This window comes from Apiospora marii (assembly GCF_038362585.1).
Source record: "Apiospora marii strain CBS 49790 chromosome Unknown utg000013l_segment0_segment0, whole genome shotgun sequence".
NCBI lineage: Eukaryota > Fungi > Ascomycota > Sordariomycetes > Amphisphaeriales > Apiosporaceae > Apiospora > Apiospora marii.
This window is the reverse complement of record NW_027117384.1, coordinates 798705-821027: the sequence shown is the minus strand read 5'-3', so window position 1 is coordinate 821027 and position 22323 is coordinate 798705. Positions and strand designations below refer to the sequence as shown.

General features: G+C 56.4%; 6 protein-coding genes across 6 annotated transcripts; 4 read left to right on the top strand and 2 right to left on the bottom strand.

Annotated features, from left to right (window-relative positions):
• Positions 1 to 33: 33 nt before the first annotated feature.
• On the top strand, positions 34 to 2151 carry PG985_015406 (mRNA splicing protein prp28; the record flags this gene model as incomplete). Its single annotated transcript, XM_066835172.1, has 1 exon — positions 34 to 2151. The coding sequence occupies one exon, from the start codon at positions 34 to 36 to the stop codon at positions 2149 to 2151; it is 2118 nt and encodes a 705-aa protein (XP_066676375.1).
• Positions 2152 to 2710: 559 nt separating this feature from the next.
• Positions 2711 to 3535, bottom strand: PG985_015405 (uncharacterized protein; the record flags this gene model as incomplete). Its single annotated transcript, XM_066835171.1, has 1 exon — positions 2711 to 3535. One exon carries the CDS (start codon positions 3533 to 3535, stop codon positions 2711 to 2713), a length of 825 nt encoding a protein of 274 aa, XP_066676374.1.
• Positions 3536 to 5247: 1712 nt separating this feature from the next.
• Positions 5248 to 6562, top strand: PG985_015404 (uncharacterized protein; the record flags this gene model as incomplete). The annotated part of the gene is made up of 2 exons (XM_066835170.1): positions 5248 to 6201; positions 6281 to 6562. 2 exons carry the CDS (start codon positions 5248 to 5250, stop codon positions 6560 to 6562), a joined length of 1236 nt encoding a protein of 411 aa, XP_066676373.1.
• A 1031-nt stretch (positions 6563 to 7593) lies between these two features.
• Positions 7594 to 11970, top strand: PG985_015403 (ABC transporter; the record flags this gene model as incomplete). Its single annotated transcript, XM_066835169.1, has 1 exon — positions 7594 to 11970. The coding sequence occupies one exon, from the start codon at positions 7594 to 7596 to the stop codon at positions 11968 to 11970; it is 4377 nt and encodes a 1458-aa protein (XP_066676372.1).
• A 337-nt stretch (positions 11971 to 12307) lies between these two features.
• Positions 12308 to 14584, bottom strand: PG985_015402 (beta-N-acetylhexosaminidase- variant 2; the record flags this gene model as incomplete). Its single annotated transcript, XM_066835168.1, has 1 exon — positions 12308 to 14584. The coding sequence occupies one exon, from the start codon at positions 14582 to 14584 to the stop codon at positions 12308 to 12310; it is 2277 nt and encodes a 758-aa protein (XP_066676371.1).
• Positions 14585 to 17182: 2598 nt separating this feature from the next.
• Positions 17183 to 20565, top strand: PG985_015401 (uncharacterized protein; the record flags this gene model as incomplete). Its single annotated transcript, XM_066835167.1, has 3 exons — positions 17183 to 17397; positions 18196 to 18405; positions 18828 to 20565. 3 exons carry the CDS (start codon positions 17183 to 17185, stop codon positions 20563 to 20565), a joined length of 2163 nt encoding a protein of 720 aa, XP_066676370.1.
• Positions 20566 to 22323: the final 1758 nt, after the last annotated feature.

Genomic DNA, 22323 nt, shown 5'->3' with positions numbered 1-22323 from the left:
TACCAATTCCAGCATCAACACCTGCCTGCGAATATGGATTCCAACGGAAGCAGTAAGAGAGTTCCTATCGACATCGAGCAACTGATAGCCCAGAAAAAGGCCGCTGACGAGGCTGCCAAAAAGCCACGCTTTCTCTCCAAGGCAGAACGCGAGCGCCTGGCTGCTGAGAAGGCACGCAAAGAAGAGGAGGAGCTGGAACAGAAGCGCAGGGCCATCGCCGACAAGAACAGACAATGGGTAAGCCAGGCTCATAGTCAGGGCTACGGCCAAGCCCAACGGGATAATCGACGTCGCGAGGTTATTCCAACCGGTCCGCGTGCGATGCATCCCAACGACTATTCCAATTCCAAAGGTCGGGATAACCACTCCGGTCAGCGTTCGGAAGGCAAGGGCAACAACAACAACAGTCGGAAACGGCCAGCCCCCGAAGACGTTGACGCCGCCATGATCCGAGCTCGCTACATGGGCCCAGAGCTGAACCAGTCGACCTTCTCGGCCCAAAAGAAGCGTAAACGTACCGGTGGCCAGAAATTCAACTTCGGCTGGGATGACGAGGAGGACACTAGCCAAGACTGGAATCCCGTGTATTCCGAACGCATGGAAGTCTATAGCGGATCCATGGTCTTCGACGGCCTGAACGACGCAAACGTGGAAAAGGAGTACCGACGGCGAGCCCGAGAGATAGAAGAACGCGACCCCGAGCACGGCAAAGAGCGGGCTAAGCAAATGCTCGAGCAGATGGAACAGGCAAAGGAGAAGTCAAAGAAAAAGCGCGTACGCAACAACTGGGAGTCCAAGGAGCTGGCGGACATGCGAGAACGAGACTGGCGCATATTCAAGGAAGAATTCGGCATCGCCTCTAAGGGTGGGCGAATTCCAAATCCGATGCGCAACTGGGGAGAATCGGGACTGCCTTCCCACCTGTTGCAAATCATCGACTCAGTCGGATATACTGAGCCGACACCCATTCAGCGGGCGGCCATTCCGATCGCCTTGCAGGCTCGCGATCTCATTGGTGTTGCAGCCACCGGTTCCGGAAAGACGGCTGCATTTCTGCTACCTATGCTGGAGTACATCTCTCAGCTTCCTGCCCTGACTGAGTTCACCAAGGATGACGGTCCCTATGCGCTCATCATGGCGCCTACTCGAGAGTTGGTACAGCAGATCGAGTCGGAAGCAAAGAAGTTTGCGAACCCCTTAGGCCTCACTGTTGTGAGCTTGGTAGGTGGCCACGCCCTCGAAGAACAGGCGTTCGCCTTGCGGAATGGTGCTGAAATTATTGTGGCTACACCGGGTCGACTGCTCGACTGTATCGAGCGGCACTTGCTAGTTTTCTCACAATGCTGCTATGTCGTCATGGATGAAGCAGATCGTATGATTGATATGGGTTTCGAGGAGCCCGTCAACAAGATTCTCTCGGCATTGCCCGTCACCAACGAGAAGCCCGACACAAAGGATGCCGAGGACGCCAGTGCCATGCGACGTCTCCTAAGTGCCAAGGACCGTTACCGTCAAACCATGATGTACACTGCCACCATGCCTCCAGCGGTCGAAAAGATCGCCAAGCAGTACCTGCGTCGCCCGGCTACGGTCACCATCGGAAACATTGGCGAGGCCGTGGAGACTGTTGAACAGCGCGTCGAATTTGTTAGTGGCGAAGACCGCCGCAAACAGCGTCTCCGTGAGATCCTGCTCAACGGTGGTTTCGCGCCCCCCATCATTGTCTTTGTCAACGTCAAGCGCAACTGTGACTCGGTGGCTCGTGAAGTGCAGAATATGGGTTTCAGCGCCGCCTCCCTCCACGGATCCAAAACGCAGCAGCAGCGTGAGGAGGCGCTCGCCTCGATCCGGTCGGGGGCCAAGCAGGTCCTGGTCGCCACGGACCTGGCGGGTCGTGGTCTCGATGTGCCCGATGTGAGTCTGGTCGTCAACTTCAACATGGCCTCGTCGATCGAGGCGTACACGCATCGTATCGGACGTACAGGTCGTGCGGGCAAGAGCGGTGTGGCCGTCACCTTCCTGGGCAGCGAGGACAACGACGTCATGTACGATCTAAAGCAGATGCTCAGCAAGAGCCAAATCAGTCGCGTGCCCGAGGAGCTGCGGCGCCACGAGGCCGCTCAGCAGAAGCCGGCGCATAGGGGTAGGTAGAGTAGTAGATGGAGGAGAGGGTGCCAGTTGCGGTGATTATACCCAGGCGTACAAAGCGTGTAGAAACGGCAGTACGTAGTCATGTAAATTGACTCCAGATGAAAGCTTCAACCATGGAAACCAGGATGTTCCATGCCACCAATTACTTCAGCATGACCTGTAAGGCCGCGTAGATGGGGCACACATGAGCAAACCAGTGCAAATTGAAAAGAATATACGACAATTTGAATATGCACATAGCCAAACCTCAAATCAGGCAGTAAGTATATCAAGCACTGCCCTAGGTATCATGGCAGCCAACAGGGCAGCCAAGTATGAAGCAGCATAGCCGCGCGTTTGATATAGTATTATTAGGTAACTTTCATCTTCTTATATTAGTGACTAATGAAGGGTTCGTCTGTCGCGAACTTTTCACCATGAGTTTTCCCATTCCTGGCTCATTATCATTCACACGCAAGGCCCTCTTTATGGGGCACTGGTCGTAATCATACATACAAACTTTTGAATTATGGATCCTCCCTTCTTCAGCCTGGTTTCTGAAGTTGGCGATGATCTCCTCTCATAGGGCGGCAAAACGGCGACGATAGGCTCCTGTGCCGTTCCAGGCCGGATAGCTGGTGTGCCATTGGCCGTTGTCGTACGACTTGGTCGACGACAAGCTGGTGGTAGGGGTGATGGCGGCTGGAGTTGACAACGATACTACTGGTGACGAAGCGAGGACACTCGTTGCTATTGTTGACATGGTAACCGAGGGGACGGTGGGAACGGGCGCCACTAGCGTTGTGCTTGGGTTGTTAGTGCTGGTAGGACTGGGTGCGAGAGTTGTGGTTGTCTCTGGTGTCGTGGCCGGGCTGCTGGAGTTAATAGTGCTGGCAGGGCTGGACGGTACAGATGGAGTCGTCTCCCGTGTTGTGACTGGGCTGTTTGTGCTGATAGGAGTGGATGGAAGAGCCGTTGTGGTCTCATCTGTTGTAATTGCCGTCTTGGTTATTGTTGCTGGCGGCGGAGGAGGCGGCAGTACTGTAGTCGTTGTGATCTTTGGCTCTGCCGTAATGGTAGTTGTTGGCCTGGGGTCGACAACGGAGACAACCTTTGTTGTGACGGACGGCGTCGCCTTGGTCACCACCACTGTATCCGTGACAGTCGGCTCCGAGTGGACGACCGTCTTGGTCTCGACCACAGTGGTGGCGGGCGGTGGCTGGTCGCTATTACCATCGCCGTCCCCACCGTCAATGGGCACCACTGAGTAGGTTGCTCTCGGCGCCAGCTGCGGCGATGGCGGTGATTCAGCCTCCTGTGGCCACTGGAAGAAGGGCAGTGCAGACGAAGTTTGAGCCGAGGAGCAGATGGCCAACAGGAGAGACAAGGGCAGGTTTGACTTCATCTTGAAGTAGGAAAATTAGGATAGCCTCACGAGAGGGGCTTATATATATATAGAAATAAAAATAGAAATAGTAATAGTAATAAATGAGGTACTTCTTCTACACGCCGGGAAAGAAGGAGGACGGACACCGAAAGAGAGGCGGGATATTGCACCTTGCAGCTTGGACTTGACTTGACGGGCGAAAGGGAGACTGCAGGATGGAGCAAGGAGAAGAGAGCAAAGGACAGACCTACCGAGTTTTTACTGGACGAGTGGGACTATATGAGGGGACACGGCATTTGCTGAAACTATTCAGAAGGCTGGAGTCGACCAATCTGGCAATCGGCAAGGTGTTGGTCGGTTAAATCTTGAATGTTCGCGGGTGGTTGGGGCGTCGCATCGCCAATGCCAGGGGCCCTCCCTGATTGGCAGGCTCTCCGTGGTCACCCTCGCCTGAGTGTGCCGCCAGCCAACCACCTGCCACCCATTTCCAGGGCGCGCACAAGCGGTTTCTGTTACCTTGTCCCTGGCACTAAAACCAACCTGCCGCCCTGCCGACCTGCCTGCCAACCTTACTCAGCATAGCGGGAAACCCATCTTTTTGGATGCCATCCAATTGCAGAATCCCATGGCATTGCTTTTCTTGCTTAGAAACAAGGCGCTTTTCATCCCTGGCCACCACTCAGTTCACCATTTAAGTTTCATCATCGACCCGAGCTGCCGAGTGCCGAACAAGTAACTCCCTGTCGCGAAGAAATGCTCCGAGCCTGTGGCTGTGTTGGACGGCGCCCTGCCAGCACTGTTGTTTTAGCGCCAGATCGGATGAACCTGTTTAAATCAATGGGCTGCAGGGGTCCCGCCCTCTTTGTTTCCCGTCCACCATCTGCCATTGATCGTAGATGACTGACACAAACATACGCTGGAGTTTGACACCCCTTGGGGTGGTTGTGAAGGTCTAATCGGAAACCAACCACGACAAATTCCAACCCTCCCAGCAATACGGCAAGCAATTATGTACCATTTGTCCGCATCTGCAGGTCCGGTCTTCTTTCTGCTGGTGATATGTAATCAGCATCAGCCACAACTGACTGTGCCCCAGATAATCTAACGACTGTGGGGTGAGGCAAATGACGTTTTTTCCCGATACTCCGCCACGGCTCAGCTTTCTCTGCCTAACCTTAGCACACAAGATAGTGACTCTGCCATAGACCACTGCCTCTTACGTAGCCTAACATCGTCGCAATATACAAACTCTGTACGCAAAGGATCCGTTTTAGCACCCAATCCTGTGACATAGCCTCCCTGTGGCGGGTGTCTTGCGCAAGTAACCAAGTGATTGCTACCTCCATCTCTGCTTTCTCAATAAGATATAACAGTACCCCCTCCGCGCCTCGCGTGTCACCGTCTTCCTTTGTTCCCCCACTTATACCTTTTTCACGCCAGCTGACTCCATTCTCACACTCCTATTTTGGACTTCTTGTTTTTGTCTCTTGGTATCATCAGTCAGATAGCATACATACATACATACACTTACAGCACCATCTTGGCCTCTCTTATGTCGTATAATCAGTATCCTGGCTGCGGCCAACAAGGCTACGGTGCGCCGCCGCCGCCCGGTGGTCCACCTCAACACTACCCTCCACAAGGCTATCCTCCGCAACAGCAGGGAGGATACTACCCTCCTCCCGCTGGTCAACCGCCTTACGGAGCTCCTCCGCCGCCTCAATCCCCGTATGGCGCTCCTCCTCCGGGACAAGGACAATATGGTGCACCACCCCCCTCAACAATATCCGCCGCCCCAGGGCTACCCTCCGCAGCAACAACAAGGGGGTTACTATCCAGCACCTGCCGTTCAACCACCATATGGCGCCCCGGGTGCTCCTCCGCCCCCGTCACCATACGGTGCTCCTCCCTCATCACCATACGGTGCTCCTCCATCGCCATATGGTCCTCCGCCAGGACAGTATGGTGCGCCACCCCCACAGCACTACGGCCCGCCAACACCGCCGACCTTGGGCTACGGCCCCCCGCAAGCCATACAATGGAACGCGGACTATGATGCGCAGGCCCTTCACCGGGCCATGAAGGGCTTCGGGACCAACGAGCAGCTGCTCATCGACGTGCTGCACAACAAGGACCCGCTGCAGGTCGAGGCGCTCAAGCCCGCGTACTTCCACGTCAATGGCAAGAAGACGCTCGAGGGCGCCATCCGCGATGAGACGAGTAGCCACTTCCAGGAGGGCCTCGTCGCCATTGTCCAGGGCCCCCTCCTGCATGACTGTCACCTCTTGTACAACGCCATGCACGGCATGGGCACCGACGAAAAGGTCCTGAACGACGTGCTGCTCGGCCGCTCCAACGCCGATGTACAGGCCATCAAGGCCAAGTTCCAGCAGGTCTTCAGCAGGTCCTTGGAGGAGATGGTCAAGGACGACCTGTCCATGAAGACGGAGCGTCACTTCCTCATCGTGCTGGGGGCCACGCGCGCCGAAGACAGCGCGCCCATAATTCCCCAGGAGGTTGACCGGGACGTGGATGCCCTGTACGACGCGACCGAGGGCATGGTGGGCACCGACGAGATGAAGGTGTGCTCGATCCTGAGCTTGCGCAACGACAACCAGATCCGTGCCATTGCGCACACGTACGAGCGGAAGTACAGCAGGCGACTAGATGATGTCATTCGCAGGGTAAGTAATTTATTACGCATTGTCATTCCTACTCGTTATATATACACTATTTCACTTGAATGCTAACACCCTTGAGAAGGAGTTCAGCGGTCACATGGAGGATGCCCTCCTGTTCCAGCTCCGCCACGCGGCGGACAAGTACATGCACGCGGCGGCGCTGTTGGAGGAGTCGATGGCGGGCCTGGGCACGCGAGACCACCTGCTCGTGGGCCGGGTGATACGCTACCACTGGGACCCCCAGATGATGGCCAACGTCAAGGGCGCCTACAAGCAACGGTACAAGGAGAGCCTCTACCATCGCATCAAGGGCGAGACCAGCGGGGACTACAGGAGGTTGATGCTGGCTTGTGTGGGCGAATGAGGAGGTGGAGGGGAATTTCTGGTTGCGTAATCGTGATACCCTGGGGATATAGTGGTGCATCTGGGATACCTTTTGAAGGCAGATTCATTCTGTGTTTTTATGATTATACGAATTCATCATTTTATCGTCATTATTATCATTTTCAGCCAGATGCCATGTTTCTGTCGTGTGATGCGTGTTGTGTATTGTGGCCAATGCAAATGGTCTTATATGAAGCCTTGGGTACTTAGATAAGAACCTCGGATTTCCGATACCGGTATTCGGGACCAAGTGTGCCGGCGGCTCTCCCTCGAATGCACTCCACCCCGCAAAGCCGACGGGGGGTCGGTCAAATACGGCCCAGACCTGTTGATCTGCTAGGCCAAGCGCCTTTCCTTTACTATGGGTGACAGCACATGCCAGTCTAATGCTGTGCCGTGTCAATGGCTCCTCAAATCGAGGCGTGTGCGCAACGGCCTCGAAAAGGACCAATGCTAGGTGCAGGCAGAAGCGCCGTTACGCCGCCCAGGGTGGTTGAAGGGCTCAGAAAGGCTCAGAAAAGGCCGGCACGGTGCGGTGTGTGTCCCTCTTCTCTGGGAAGGAAGGTATGGATGATCACCGCTGCTTCTCCACTTACTCGCTCAGAGGTGTGGACTGCATGGGTCGGCGGGGTGGCATGCAAGGCAAGGCTAGACAACAGTAATGCACGACTAAGTGACTAGTCAGCCTGGCCATTATCGACTTACCCGATCCCTTCAACCCTTCCCTTTTCTACACACCCATCTATATCTGTATAGTCTCAGTCTCAGTCTCGGTCTCGGTCTCTCTTTGGGTTCTCTATCTCCGCCTTTTTTTTTTTTTTTTTGAACAGTCTTTTTTTCGGGGATACCATAAAGTATAAAATACACAGAGTTGTTGCATTCCACGGTCTTCAACAACACCGTGGACAACAATACCCCATCTCCGTTATGGTTTGTCTTTTGGAAGGGCCGGAGATACACTGCTAGAGCCAGGACCGTTTCATATATTATATATCGCCACTCTCGCCCATCATGGATCCCTCTAGCTCCCACCAGCTCTTTGCAAACCAGCAGCACTCTTTGCAGTCTTCCTTTGGAGCCCTACACAATATGGACGTCACCTACAGCTCTATAGCCCAAGCCGCTGTTGCGGGCGGTTTGGCCCTGGTCTATATAGGCTCCAAGGTTCTCTCCGCCAGACCGTTGTGGCTTCAGATATTCGCCAAGGAACATTTCGAAAAGAGAGTCACTGTAAAGAGGCCATGGACACTCAATACCTTTGCTCTTATACTTATATCGATATCAGGCCTTGGGGCAACGATAGCTTCGGCTATAACCCCTCCCCCGAATGCCTGGAGGTGGTTGGGAATCACGCCATGGCTTGTGTCGTTCGTCCTGACTCTTGTCCAGCGGCCTCGGAAAACGCCCAAGACTCTCCTTGCCCTGTTCCTGACAAGCCTCGTCGGGACTCTGGTGGCTTCGATATCGACACAGACGCTAGCAGACCGGACCAGTATACTGCACCTCGGCGAAGTTTTCATCGCACTGGGCGGCATTACCATCATCCTCTCCATGCCCATGCGAGATCCTCTTCTAGGCCGCCAAGGAATCGCGAGCAAATACGATGCTGCCAGTGTCGAGCTTCGCAGCCCCGAAGACGACGTATCTCTATGGGAATGGATGACGGTTTCCTGGCTGAAGCCGCTCCTGCGAAAGGGCTACAAGAAGCAACTGGACGATAGTGATGTCTGGCTTCTGCCCTATGAGTTCCAGCACGCCCGACTGCACCAACTTTTCGGGGCGCTCCAAGGCACGTTGATCAAGCGACTCATGCTCGCCAACGGACTCGACTTGATCATCATCACCTTTCTCGCTCTCGTCGAGTCCGGCGCCAACCTAGGCACGCCGATGCTGCTCCAGCGCTTGTTGGCGTCCATACAGAGTGCCACGTCGCCGAGGGAAGAATCCATCGCTTTTGCCGTGGCCATCTTGGCGGTGCGGCTGGCAGCCAGCCAGTCGGGCGTCTTCTCCCTGTGGTATTGCCGGCGTGCCTACGAGAGGTCTCGCGGGGAGATGATCACCAGCATCTACGCCAAAACCCTGACCAGGAAGTCGCAGGGATTCACGCCGGATGAGAAGGATGCAGCCCACGTCTATGGGAATGACCTGAACGGAGAAGACCCGAAGGAGGGGTGGTACGCCCGCCTCCTCGCGCGACTCCCGTGGCGCAAGGCGACGGTCAAATATGCCCCGATCAAGGCCACGCCGCCGCCGGCCACCATGGGCAAGATCCTCAACCTGATGAGGAATGACTGCTACGAGATCTCCCAGCGATTCTGGGAGTTTGGCAACCTCTTCACCAAACCACTGCAGTTTCTCGTCTCGCTAGGTCTGCTGTGGCTCCTCCTGGGATGGTCTTGCCTGGTGGGCATTGCGTGGGTCGTCCTCGTCCAGATCGTCAATGCTCTGTTCGTCCGGCGTCTAATCGTCAACGAGAAACTTCGACGGGCTGCGACCGACAAGCGACTTCAGGCGACTTCCCAGTTTGTGGAGGCGATCCGCCATCTACGATGGTACGATTGGCAGTCGGAGTGGCTCAAGCGTATCATGGAGGAGCGAAACAACGAGCTCTTCTTGAAGATTGTCACGGGGCTTTGGACGGTCAGCATCTCGACTATCAATATATCGGCTGGCATGCTGTTCCCCGTAGCCAGTTTCTTCGCTTACACGTACATCGCCAAGCAATCCTTGACGGTCGATATTGCTTTCCCGGCGCTCCAGCTGTTCAGCATGCTCGAGACCAGTCTACGGGAATTGCCCGACCTCATCACGGTTCTCCTGAACGCGACTGTTGCCATCGAGCGACTCGAGACGTTCATGCGTGAGCCCGACAAGGAAGAAGGGGAATCCTCCCTGATGCCGGAAGACATCGAGTTCAGCGACGCCTCCTTGTCTTGGCCTGGGATGCACGATACCGTCCTGTCTGATCTTAACCTGCGGTTCTCGAGAGGCTTTAGCGTTGTATATGGACAGGTCGGCGCGGGTAAGACTGCCCTCCTCCAAAGCATACTCGGCGAATTGGATCAGAAAGCTGGCGATGCCGTCCTGCCGACCGAGATGATTGGCTACTGTGCCCAGGCGCCCTGGTTGCAGAACATGAGCATTCGCGAGAATATCCTGTTCTGTGCCCCCTACGAGCCGGAAAGATACCGAAAGGTTCTCGAGGCTTGCGCGCTGACCCAGGACCTTGCCGGCTTCAAGCACGGAGACCTGACAGATATCGGCGAGGGAGGCGTAGGTCTTTCTGGAGGCCAAAAGGCCCGCGTCGCCTTGGCCCGGGCTGTCTACAGCCAGTCCCGAATCCTGCTGCTCGACGACCCGCTGGCGCCCTTGGACCACAACACGGCCGAGTCGATCGTCCAGAAGCTCTTCCGGGGGCCCCTTTTTGAGGGCAGGACCGTCATTCTGGTTACCCACCGGATCGATCTCTGCATACACCTGGCAGACCAAGCCGTCGAGGTGCATGATGGGAAAGCCCGCGTGCTGCTGCCGGACGAGGTGCCGCAAAACGTCATCGAGTCGGAGCACAATCTGGCCGAAAGCGAAGACCAACATTCGGCCGATGCTGTCGCCGAGGTCGATGCCGCCATTCCTGACAAGTTCATTGAAGAGGAGCACCGCAAGGACGGCGGTGTTGTCTTGTCTGTCTACTGGACGTACATCAAGGCTGGAAAGCTATACCTGTGGGCTGTTCTGATCTCGCTGTTCGCCCTTCTCCGCTTCAGCAGACTGTTCAGCGACTGGTTCCTCAAAGCCTGGACCGAGGGCTACAAGAAGGGCCAAGCTCATGCTGACACACAAATAGACGACAGCTTCGGGTCTGGGATGTTCAAGAACTTGCCGAATCCCCAAGACGACGTCAGCCCCTGGCTGCTCGGATACTTGGCGATTGGTCTCTTGAACACGCTGGTGTTTACCCTCGCCTCTTGCGCTTTGCTCCTGATTTTGTACATTGCCGCCAAGAACCTCTTCATCCGGGTCCTGAACAAGGTCAGCAATGCCACGTTCCGGTTCTACGATGTCACGCCAGTAGGCCGCCTGATGAACCGGTTGACGTCGGATATCGGCATGCTGGACGGCGGCGTCATCGGCCCCCTGCAGAACTTCGCCTTCAACGGCTTGACATTTATCAGCTGTCTGGCGGTCATCGCTGCCGCTACGCCGCTCTTCTTCTTCTTTGCGCTGATCATGACGGCCGGCTTTATCTTCTTCTTCATGGAGTTCCTGCCGACGTCGCAGAGCCTGCGGCGGCTCGAGATGGTATCGCTCAGCCCGCTCATGTCCAACTTCGGCATCCTGCTCGAGGGGCTTGCCACGATCCGCGCCTTCCGCAGCCAGACGCACTTCCAGAACCGCAACATTGTCATCGTCGACGCCTTCCAGAAGATGGACCACTTTTACTGGAGCCTGCAGGCCTGGCTGCAGTACCGCTTCGACACGCTGTCGGCCTTTGCCACCTTTGCCCTGACCCTCATCGCCCTGTACCGCGGGCTCAGCCCGGGGCTCACCGCCTTCGTCCTCCTCACGGCCTCCCGCTTCGTCGAGGCCACCCACGCCCTCTGCAAGCAGTACGGCCAGCTGCAGATGGACTTTGTCTCGGTCGAGCGTGTCGTCGAGCTGCTCGACCTCGAGGAGGAGTCCAGCGGCGACCTCGCGCCCCCCTCCGCCTGGCCGAGTTACGGCGACGCCATCCACTTCGAAGGCGTCACCATGCGCTACGCGCCCCACCTCGCACCCTCGCTCTCCGACGTCTCCTTCACGATCCCCGGGGGCGCCACCTGCGCTGTCCTCGGCCGCACGGGCTCGGGCAAGTCGACGCTGGCCTTGGCGCTGCTGGCGACGCTCAAGCCTACGAATGGCAGAATCCGGGTGGGCGGCCTCGACCTGGCCGACGTGGACGTACACACGTGGCGGCAGCGCATCAGCTTCGTGGCGCAGGACCCGGTGCTGTTCCCGGGGACGCTGCGGCAGAACCTGGACCCGCTGCACGAGCACGGCGACGACGAGTGCGTGGCGGTGCTGCGCCGGGTGCTGGGGGCCGACTGGTCGCTGCGGTCGCACGTCGAGGCCGGCGGCAAGAACCTCAGCCAGGGCCAACGGCAGCTCGTGGGCATCGGGCGGGCGGTGCTGCGGCGCAGCCCCGTCGTCGTGCTCGACGAGGCGACGGCATCCATCGACAAGGCCACCGCCATGGCCATCCAGGAGGTCCTGCGCGACGAGCTGCGGCAGAGCACCGTCATTACCATTGCGCACCGGCTCGAGGCGGTCAAGGATGTGGACTACTTCGTGCGGTTGGATAATGGCAAGGTGGTCGAGTTTGGACCGGCGCCAAATACGCTGGCGGCGTGATGGGGTGATGTGGCGATGTGGCGATGTGGAGATGCGAAGATGGTTATGATCCCTGCCTACCTATTGTAGGTTTGGGGCTTCGTTGGATACTTTTGAATAGCTTTTGGCAGAAGGTTTCAAGCAATTATATATCAATATACATGAAATCAAAACATTGCATATTGGAGGATCGCAGATTGGTAGTAATACTGGACTACTCGTGTAGACATTGGGTTGTTCCACTTCAACCCCTATTAACCTCGAGGTTTTACTTTACGCGTAAGCTCCATACTATCCTTGAACAAACATGTTCTCGAAGCCTATATATTCAGTCGCTGGCTGAAACGATTGCATCGTCCTATGTATTCATTAGCAGCAAGCAAGCCGCAACACCGGCCAAAACCAGTAATAGGAGCTGCCCTCCCGACTGTTTATGGCTGTGCAGCCGCCCCCCTTGACTCTGTGCGGGCGGTACCGTGACGTTCGTTCCGCCGCTGTTGCCAACCGGGATTTTGATCATCGGCTCGAGCTTGATGCTCTGCACGCCACCCGACACCGTCTCCAGGGGCGCGACGAAGGCCATCTGGCTCCAGCTGAACAACGTGTTCTTGCCGCCGAACACGTAGACCTCGAATCGCCCCGCGAAGCGGCCGTTGACCCAGACCCGGCTGCCGCCGACGGGGTCGCCCGTGATGGTGATCTCGGCGGGCGTCGAGACCGTCACGGGCTCGTGCGTGGACCGCGTCGAGTTGGCCCAGATGCGGCCCGGGTGACCGGGGTCGAAGCCGTCCTGCTCGTGCACCGCGCGGAGGGGATACGTCCAGCCGTCGGAGACGAAGGTCAGCAGGCCGCCGTCGCTCGCCGAGGAGAGCTGCAGCGTCGTGTCGGCTGACGAGAGCACGAAGGGGCCCGTGGCGGAGAGGGTTAGGGTGTAGTTCATGCCCTTGCTGCCGTGGCCCAGCGTGACGACGGAGTCGGGACTTCTCCCGCCGCCGGTTTGGGGGTCTTTGATGGTCCAGGACGTGAAGTCGCTCCGCCGATCTAGGTTCTGGCCCGGCGCCTGGGCCGACAGGAGGTCGATGGATGCCCCCAGGCTCGACACGTCCAGCTGCGGCCCTCGCGCCCCGCTCCAGGCCCGGGCGGCCACGAGGGGGATGCCGCGGCGCATGGCGTAGAAGGCCTCGAGCTGGGTGGTGGCGTCGGGCCCGTTGTCGTTCCACGCGGCCAGGACGGCGCCCTTGTTGCCGCGCGCGTCGTCCGGCAGTTGCTCGGTGGTGTTGACCGGGTTGTAGAGGGCGGGCTGCCACTGCCACCCCGCCTGGTCGGCAAAACGTACGGTCCTGGTCTCGTTGAAGAATCGGGGGTAGGGGGCGGGCAGGATGGGCATGTGGTCGTTCTTGAGGGACATGTAGGCCCACCAGTCTTCCGAGTTGATGAGGTCGTAGCCCGCTTTACTGAGTTGGACGGGGTCTGATTGGCCGTATTGCCAGTGCTGGATGGTGACGTCCTTGGAGATGGTGAGGTTCTCGGACGGCTCTTCCGTGCCCCAGATCCGGATTTTCTTCCCGGACGTCGCGTTCACGAACGTGGCCATCTCGTTCACAAAGGTGATGTAGTCGTCGGCCAGTGCCGAGTCATATTCGTCAGCACCCACGTGGACCTCCTTGGTCTGGAACCACGGCAGGAACGCGGCCCAGATCTTCTTGACTGTGGGTATGCTCTCGGGGTGGCTCAGATTCAACAAGTCCCTCTTCTCGAGAGCCAGTTCCGGCTTCCACTTCGTGATGCTGAGGCAGTGGCCCGGGGCTTCGATCTCCGGGATCACCGTGATACCTCGGCTCGCACAATGCTGCTGGAGGTCTTCAAAGTCGGCGCGGCTGAGCGTCTCGTTGGGACGCTGGACGATGCCCGCCAGCTCTCGGCTCTCGGGCCGGAGCGAGAATTGGCTGTAGACTTGGTTCCACGTCTCGTTGTGGCCGCGATTGAGGGGGTAGTTGTCGCTCATGTGGTAGTGGAACTCGGACATCTTGAAGAAGGAGGCGTACGTGCACAAGTCCTTGAGGAAGGAGGGGGAGTACCACTTTCTTCCGGCGTCGAGCATGTAGCCTCGGGTCGCGTACGCGGGGGCGTCTCGGAGCTCCATGGCGGGCACCGACGTCCAGTTCGATATCAGGAGTTGCTGCAGGAGCGTCCGCGTCCCCCACCACACGCCTCGGGCGCCGGAGCCCGTGATCCGCACCTGGTTGGCCGCGATACGGAGGGTGTAGCCCTCCTCGGTACTCTGGCCACTTGCATACTGAAAGCCGGCTGGCCCATCCTCTCGGGTGAGGTCCAGAAAGAGTCCAGAGTCGTTCTTGCCAAAAGACTCCACCACTTTCAATGACCACTCGCTCTTGGTAAGACGAGCAAGGTCATCTCGGAATGTCTCGGCAAACTCCTGACCCGAAGGTGGAATCAGAGTCAGACCACCTGTATCCCGGTGCGAGGCGAGTTCACTTTGGACATAGATGGTCTTCGGAAAGCTGCTGTCGAGAACCAGGCCAGGCCCGGTGCCGTTGTATGTTGATTTCGGCGGAGGTGGCAGTGGCTGAAGGGCTGCAACGCCCATGGCAAAGCACGCCAAGGAGTATCTCATTTTCATATGCATATTCTTGAGATTGGGTGTCTCTTGTAACGGTTGAGGAAAGCACTGCCGTTCTTCACATTGCCATAGACCACGAGAAGTATGTAGTTGAGGGGTTCGCACTCGGCATGAGCGACCAATCAGTCACGCAGTGGTTGTTCTTGACCAAGGTTGCTATTCACAAATGGCAAATTTCGAATGCAGAGCGAAGAGGGTTATCACCAGTCATGCACGTCACCTCAGTAACGTTACCACCTATCCAGTGTAAGCAGTTCCTCGGGGAAGCGGTGGCGGGGGGCGGGGTCGGAGCCCGTATCGGCAGGCACCTGCCGGATCGCCGTCCGACCGCTGATAAGCGAAGCCGACGGACGATACGTCAAGTAAGGTACTGCCAACGTAGGTCGTACACCGCTATCTTCCCTCATATTTCTGCTCATATTGCAACCTCTTGGCTCCTGGCCACCACACGACCTCCTCATGATGGTCGTATTTGAGGGGCTGAAAGCCGGCAGTGCTCTTCCATCTACAGTCATGCCATGTCTTGCCCACGTGTGAGACAAGTTGCAACCCCCTCGTGTCATCCATCGTATTGATCTTCATCTCCATACATGTCATGTCATTGACGGGAAACGCACTGGCCTGGCGGCATATGTGTATATAGCGTTTCGGTATGCGTACATAAATGAAGCATCGAGCGGTATCAGTCAGTCTGTGCCTGTAAGAGCATTTGGCATGCTCTGCGCGCTGCACTCTGCACTTAAGAAGAGACAGGCACTCCCTGCTCCCCATCTTCAGGGCTGGCTGGCGTGCGTGTGGGTGGGCCGGGGACTCGGGGAGACATGGGGAGCAAATTAGCCTTGCCGACCCCCTGCGTCAACGCTAGGACGCATCTTGCAAGGCTCATGAATCGTCGAGGCCACATGAAACGGCCAGCATGATCCCATAATCTACTTTTGGCTGCAGGCACAACTTCCAGGCTTCGGCACATTGTCCCAAGGGCTGTCACTGATTTCGGCGCCAGGCGCCGTTGAACTGACAGTTGCGATTTCTCAGGTGGCCCGTCCCTTAGCCCTTTGGCACTTGTGTAGGTTAGACTCCTAGGCGGCCCATCGCATTAGCCTCGCCGTCGCTCTCGCTGCCGCCCTCCGTTCCAAAAACCCCCTGTCGGTGGTGTTTGCTGGCAGCTCTTAATCTGAGATAGAGAAATTACACGTGCCCATGGTGAAATTGCGCTGAATAGTAATACTGGCAGACAGTGGAGAAGGTCGCCAGGGCGGGATGCAACGGTCTGTGAGGGATAGAAACACTCTTGGACGCCGGCGGAGGATCGTGTTGGAGGCGACAGCCGTTGAATACCACATTACAGGATTGCAGGAGCATCCCGAGTCGTAGATCGACGTGTTAAGTTCGTCTTATGTCGGCCGTTATTACTACCGATTCATCTGTTATCGAAAAGCCGTTTTGCAGAAGGAAAGACCAAAAAAAAAAAAGGAAGAACAGAAACATAAACGTTTACCCGCCGACCTCCATCTCTTCGCCCTCTTCTTTAATTACTTCATTACCTCCCCTGCCTCTTCGGCGCCAGCCACTGTGCGTACGGTGTTTGCATATTGCGTTCTTGTCCTTCATTCCACTCGTTCATCTTCGTCTTCTTCTGCTTGTTTCTTCTGGTTCTTCTTCTCCTTCTTTTCCCCTCGATCCACCCATTGGCAGAGCTTGAATGGTAAAAACTGGGCAGCAGGCCCGGGAATTACGAATTACAAGATATCCACACCTGACCACGGCGGCCCAGTGACGCGACCTTTTTCCCCGAGTAGCGATAACGAATAGACAGCCAGTGATACGAAACGTACGCAGTCCAGACTCGACACATATACTTGCCGCGACCGCCGTCTTCCAACCAATTAGGCGTATCCGGTCTGCTCTTCAACCCTTCTACGCTGTTGCGACTGGTTTGATTCGCTGCCAAGCAAAAGTCCAGACACCCAGGCATATACCGGCCGAGCTACCGTCGACAAAGATTAGTGGGCTGCCGCATCCTTGCCTCTCGTGCTCTCGACTGGCATCAAATCAAATCTGCCCGACGCTGCGAACTGGAGACTTGGGAGACTGGGACCACTTACACGCCACGCGCCACGCCCATTCAACCAAGATCCAAACCGACTCTGCGGTTGCTGTGATTTCCCGTAAATGACAGACCGACTGCACCCCATCCGACATCATTAACCGTCCTTGGTCCTTCTTCGGTTGCTTCTTGCGACATTCTTCAGCACCCGCACAGACTCTGGACAGGACATCCCGGCATAATTCGGAGGGCGCGGGCTGGCATCAATCACCCAGGGACCTCTTTCATGCGCGCGCGCAGGGACTCGTCCGCGACAGCAACCCAAAGTCAATTGGCGTCTTTGGCCCTTCGGATAAGCCCATCCCCGCGGCGATCTGACACCACTCTACGCGAAACTCTTTAAACCAGCCGGAAACTGGATCCTACAGTTCAGGGAGGGAAGGAAGGAAGAGAGGACCACACCCCTCCTCCCCTTTCGACTAGCTAGTAGCAGCACCGACTAGGTATCAGGCGCGGGCATCGCGAGCCCGTTTGTCATGTCAACCATGTGGGACCGGCTACGGCCAGGCCAGACGGGACGTAATAAGGACGGCGGAGCTCCTGCGCTGAAGCAGAAGAAACTCGAACAGTGGCAGAACTCGCGAACCTCATCATCTTCACCAACGCCTCCTGCACGCCCGCCGCGACCAACGGGATATTCTTACGAGATCCAAGGAGGGGCCCCCAGGAGACCCCAAAGGGCACCGAGCTCGGAACCGTAGTAAGTTGCGCATTCCTTCTTTCCTTTCTTTTCCTACTCATTGCATGCATTGCATGGCATTCGTTGCATTGAATCCCGGATTGGCAAATGCAAATGCAAATGCAAGTGCAAGTACAATTGCAAGAACAACACAAACAACAAGTCTATTCGAGTTGGCATGCATCCATTCTGCGCCCCCTCCAATTCTGGACTTTGGCCGTCCGGGGGGCTGCTCCAACAGGACATGGAAAACCAAAAATGGTTGGCCGATGTTGCTTCTTCCGGCTGGCGTGATGCAGTCATGGTTGTCAGCCACACCATAGACCGACCCCCAGACCCCAAAATGCCAACGGTGAAGGTTGGGCTTAACCTTGGGCTTGGGCTATGTCTGTCTGTCTATCTGTCATGGGTGGTTTCGGTCAGACTGGCCCAAAATCGCGTCAACCCGCAGAAAGAGGGTCAGGTTGAATGCGACAACAACGCGCAAATAGCCCGGGGTGCCATGTTGCCAGATATCGCATCTACTTGAGCAAACGCCAAAAAGAACCAAATCAACAAAGAAAGAAGGGAGGAAGAGAAGGAAGGACAGAAAGAAAGGAAGAAGCAAAGGGCCTCTCAGTTCAGCTCCCAGGGATGTGTAATTGATGGTGGCACGATTGGGTCATTGTCCCTCCTACCCTCGTACTATTTGTTCTGTGGCCTGGTTTTAAGTCGGCCTCGGGCCCCCAAGTGGAAGCGAGATCGAATTATTGAAGCGGAAAGCAGAAGGGGAAAAAAAGCCAAGTTCAACTTCACGATGCTGACACCACACTACCGCAGTCAAACATCAGCACCTGCTGTACAGGCGCCTCCGCCGTCCACCCAGAACAACCGAAGTTCTTCTTACGGGCGCCCGGCGTCGTCTATCTATTCGCAGCCGTCGCCACTCGCTGCCACCTTTGCTGCCCAGCAGCTGAGAAACGAGGTGTATGCAGACCCGGCCGAGATTTCTCCGCCGAGTTCACCTGACAATTCTGGTCCGCCAGAACGGTAAGTTAAGGCTAATGCGTGCCCTTTTCCTCTTCCTGTTTCTGCTTTCCTTTTCCCTGTTGCGCCTCGAGCTTCCTTGAGGTAGGCGCATTCGGTAGGGTGACCATAAGCAGCCACGGCACTTGAGGTGAATGTAGGAAGTCGTCGGATGATTGCCTGTATTGCTTGCCGTGTCAGTGTGCAACTACTACGCTCGGCTTCTCTCCCCGCCTCCACAAACCCTCTTGTTGAAACATTCGTGACCTTTAATTTGGAATTGCGGCGTTACGAACAAATCTTCATTGCAGCCACTTAGAAAGTCAAGTCACCTTTGGTGGAATAAGAACTGCTGCTGCCGATCCCTGCTTGGCGCATCGCCCCTCCGAATCTTATGACGGTCGAGAAGAAGGGGCATCGAGACTAACAATGTGCACTCATGACAGACCCAACGACGGGGACGTTTCGCCTATCGAAGAAGGCAACTTGACCATGGAGAACCCCACAGCTCGCCCAGATGCTGCTGCGCGAAGCCAGATCCCCATGATGCGACGAGAGCGACGAAAGAACTCGGATGCAGCTGTGCACGCCTTGCACGAGTCCAAATCCAGGGAGCGGCTCAAGCAGCGGAATGTCGACGTGCGTTGGGATAAACACACGGGCGAGCCGACTTCCAAAGACCGCGGCGGACTCCCTTCGCAAGTGCCCAGCGCCCAGCAATACGCCCAAGGACTGCAAGCCCGTGCGCCGGCCAATGACGGCGGCAACATATTCGGCGTACGCCTTCGATCGACACGCCAGCCCAAAGCTGCAGCACCAACCCCAGCTCCAGCGCCAGCTCCAGCTCCAGCTGAAGCACCGGCCCCGGCACCAGCTCCAGTTGCCGGCAAAGCGCTGGCTGAGCCCGCCATGCCGCCATCGAGGCCGGGCTGGCGCGGGGCCAGCGGGCGCACGCCTCTAGTGCCGCCCGTGAAAGACACGCCCGACGTGCCGCCGCTGAACGTGCCGCCGAAGAGCGCCAGAAGGACGAACCGAGACCCCAGAGACGACCACCGTGGCCAAGGTGTTTTGTCCCCTGTTAGTTCATTGGGGTCTGAAACATCCTCACCCCCACCAGCTCAGCGCGCAACTACCACCAAGACCCTCTCTCAAAAGCCTAGCAGCGGGAACATGGCCCAATCCTCAGCTCCCCCGGTGCAGCGCGTTACAGCTGATACACCTGACCACCCGTCCCAGAGATATCCAAGCCCTGCTCTGTCCGACGATCATCGTCCCACGCCGAAGCCTGCCGCCACCCATCCTGTTCCGTCGAAGAAACCTTCCACTTCGACACCAATTCCTTCAAACGAGAAAGCCACCCGAAGAAAGCCTGCCGGAGCAGCTGGCCATACCCCGAAACTTTCTACTTCGTCTTCTACCTATTCGCAGCAACCCGAAATCCACCCTTCTCAACGGCCGCCTGGAGGATTTCCCGAAGAGTGGACACAGCCGCCATCTCGTTTCAGTGTCACGACGTACGGAACCTCTGCGACCGGCACCCCGAGGCTCTCTGCCGAAGAAGATACGCCTGCTCTACCTACGCCTCCCCGGCAATACAACCAGTCTCCGACGACATCTTTGTCCCCCAGCGGTTCTTCTATCCTCGATCGCAAGCGACCCATCGTCAGCGGCTACGAGGACAAACCCAAGGCCCGCACTCCTCCTGCCGAGCCGATCAAGATCAATATGGATTCTCCCTACTACGTGACTTCTCCGGTCCCGGCCCAGCCGCGCCCCTCTGGACTGCACCCGATCCCCCGCGGGAACCACAGCCGGGTCTCGGTAGCCTCGACCGAGTCGAGCGACAAGTTGCTTCCGATGGCGCCGCCTGAGGTATCGGCTCGCGACCGCGTCTCCTACCTCAACGCGCAGCTCAAGTCGCTCGGGAACCGCCGCATCAACATCAACCAGGCGATCCGGCAGATGACGGAGCTCATGCCGACGGACAACCTGCTGGCGAGCAACGCCGTCATCGCCAAGCGCGAGGCCGAGAAGCGCAAGGTCGAGGTCCTCCGCGACGAGCTGGCCGACGTGCAGCGCGAGGAGTACGAGCTTGGGCTCAAGCTGCACCGCGCCTACAAGCGCATGGACCGCGAGGCCGAGTACGAGCCCACGGGGCTCTGGGTTAGGCGAGTGACCGGCTGAGCGAGTACGGTTTGACCGGTTCGGTAATTGGCAGGCGTATATCGTCAATGTTGGCGAGAGAGGGGGGGATGTTTTGGGGGGTTTTGGCCAGCTCAGGAGGCGGTACTGCGTTGCGACTTCGTTATTGTTAATGCACGGGATGCGTTTTTATCGTCCATGTCGGATTTCTGCATAAGCTGGCCTTTTATGTTTATTTCCACGTTTCGAGAGCATGGAGTTTGCAGGGGGTTTTCGTTTTCCTTGATTATATGTTCTTTGACATAAGCAGGGTAGGTCAGGACAGACGGAGGTGCATCTTATATCATACCATACCCCCCAAGTTGTTGTTGCACGGTCATGATGGTCTCTCGGGTATTATTTGGGCTCCAGGCTGAGTCGGGAGGAAAGTCGACGGCAGATCCAGGAGCCTACTTGCCTACCTTCCAAATATGGGAAAATAGGAAAAATCTGAGATTGGTTTATATTATTTTGTAAACGTGCACTGCTGGGCGTGTTGGTTCCTTTTGTTTATTACTTCGATACCACTTCTTGCGAGCATTCGGCTCTCTTTCTTTGTTTCTAGCATCTTAATGGATGGTTGATGGTTTCTTTATTTGGTTACGACACCCATGTGTCTGCTGGGCCGGAGGCCCGGGTAGGCGATGAGAGACGCTGTAGGGTTAAGTACAGCAGTGACGGATCATGGCAGGGCGATGGAACGGATACTTATATTGTGATATTAAAAAAAAAAAGAATAATAACCTCGTCGAAGGGGACGAATATCGTTCATTTACTTTCGTTTCTTTATCATGTGAGACTATATGCTATGCAAAATCAACCAGGCCCCCTGAAGTCACGGGTTCTACATATCAAATGCAGCAGACCAAACCTATATAGGATTGCGCAAGTCTGTAAGGGGTGGTGCTACCTCTAGTAGACGGTTAAGACGCTGACTTGACAACGTCGTCCAGAGCACCGGTTGCAGCGCCGAGACAAAGTCCATAATGTCGAGTTGATCCTGCCCCCCATATTCGCTAGTCTTCCTTCAAAGGCTGATCTTGCTCGCTGGCTACCTGGCCTGGTCTTCAGCAGCATAATCACGTACCTACTGTATCGACCCAGACAATGCAGGATTGTCCTATCCAGCCCCCAATTTAGCCGAGCCAAAGAATAGACACTCGTAGTGACTGCTACGCCAGCTGCCTCATTACTGTGTATCTCACCGCGGGCATTGCCAAATTACCCAAAGTGCAAGATACTGCTACAATACGTGGTCAAAGTAGGAGACTGCTTCTATTTATGCGTGTATGTGCAGAAGCCATTCGTTCCCGACGACTATTTGCCTAACTCAACGTGGTGGTAGAAACAAGGACATCGTACAAATAAGCACCTAGGCAATGCGGCCCAAAGCTGGCACAGTAAACTCCCTGTCTCATTAACAAGAAAATGAAAGCGCAACGCAGAAAATTTGAGATCAGGCTGGCGAAGCCTGAGGGTATAACGCTGTCACCACTACGTTTTCCTCCTCCTCTCTCGATCTTGAACATCCCCTTCTCTCCCTCGCCTTTTCCGTAACACCTTTTGAAGCCTTGGAATGAAGAAATCAAATCGCAGAACGCATAAGAAGAATATTGACTGGAGGGCATCGCGAATCTCTCAACCACATCTCGATAGCATCTCCAGTTGATTTCCCGGGGGCCATGCAACAACAAGCATGTGCTGGGAAAGTACAGCGGCCATCATCGGTGTGTATGTACCAAGTATCGCAAACCAGGTTAA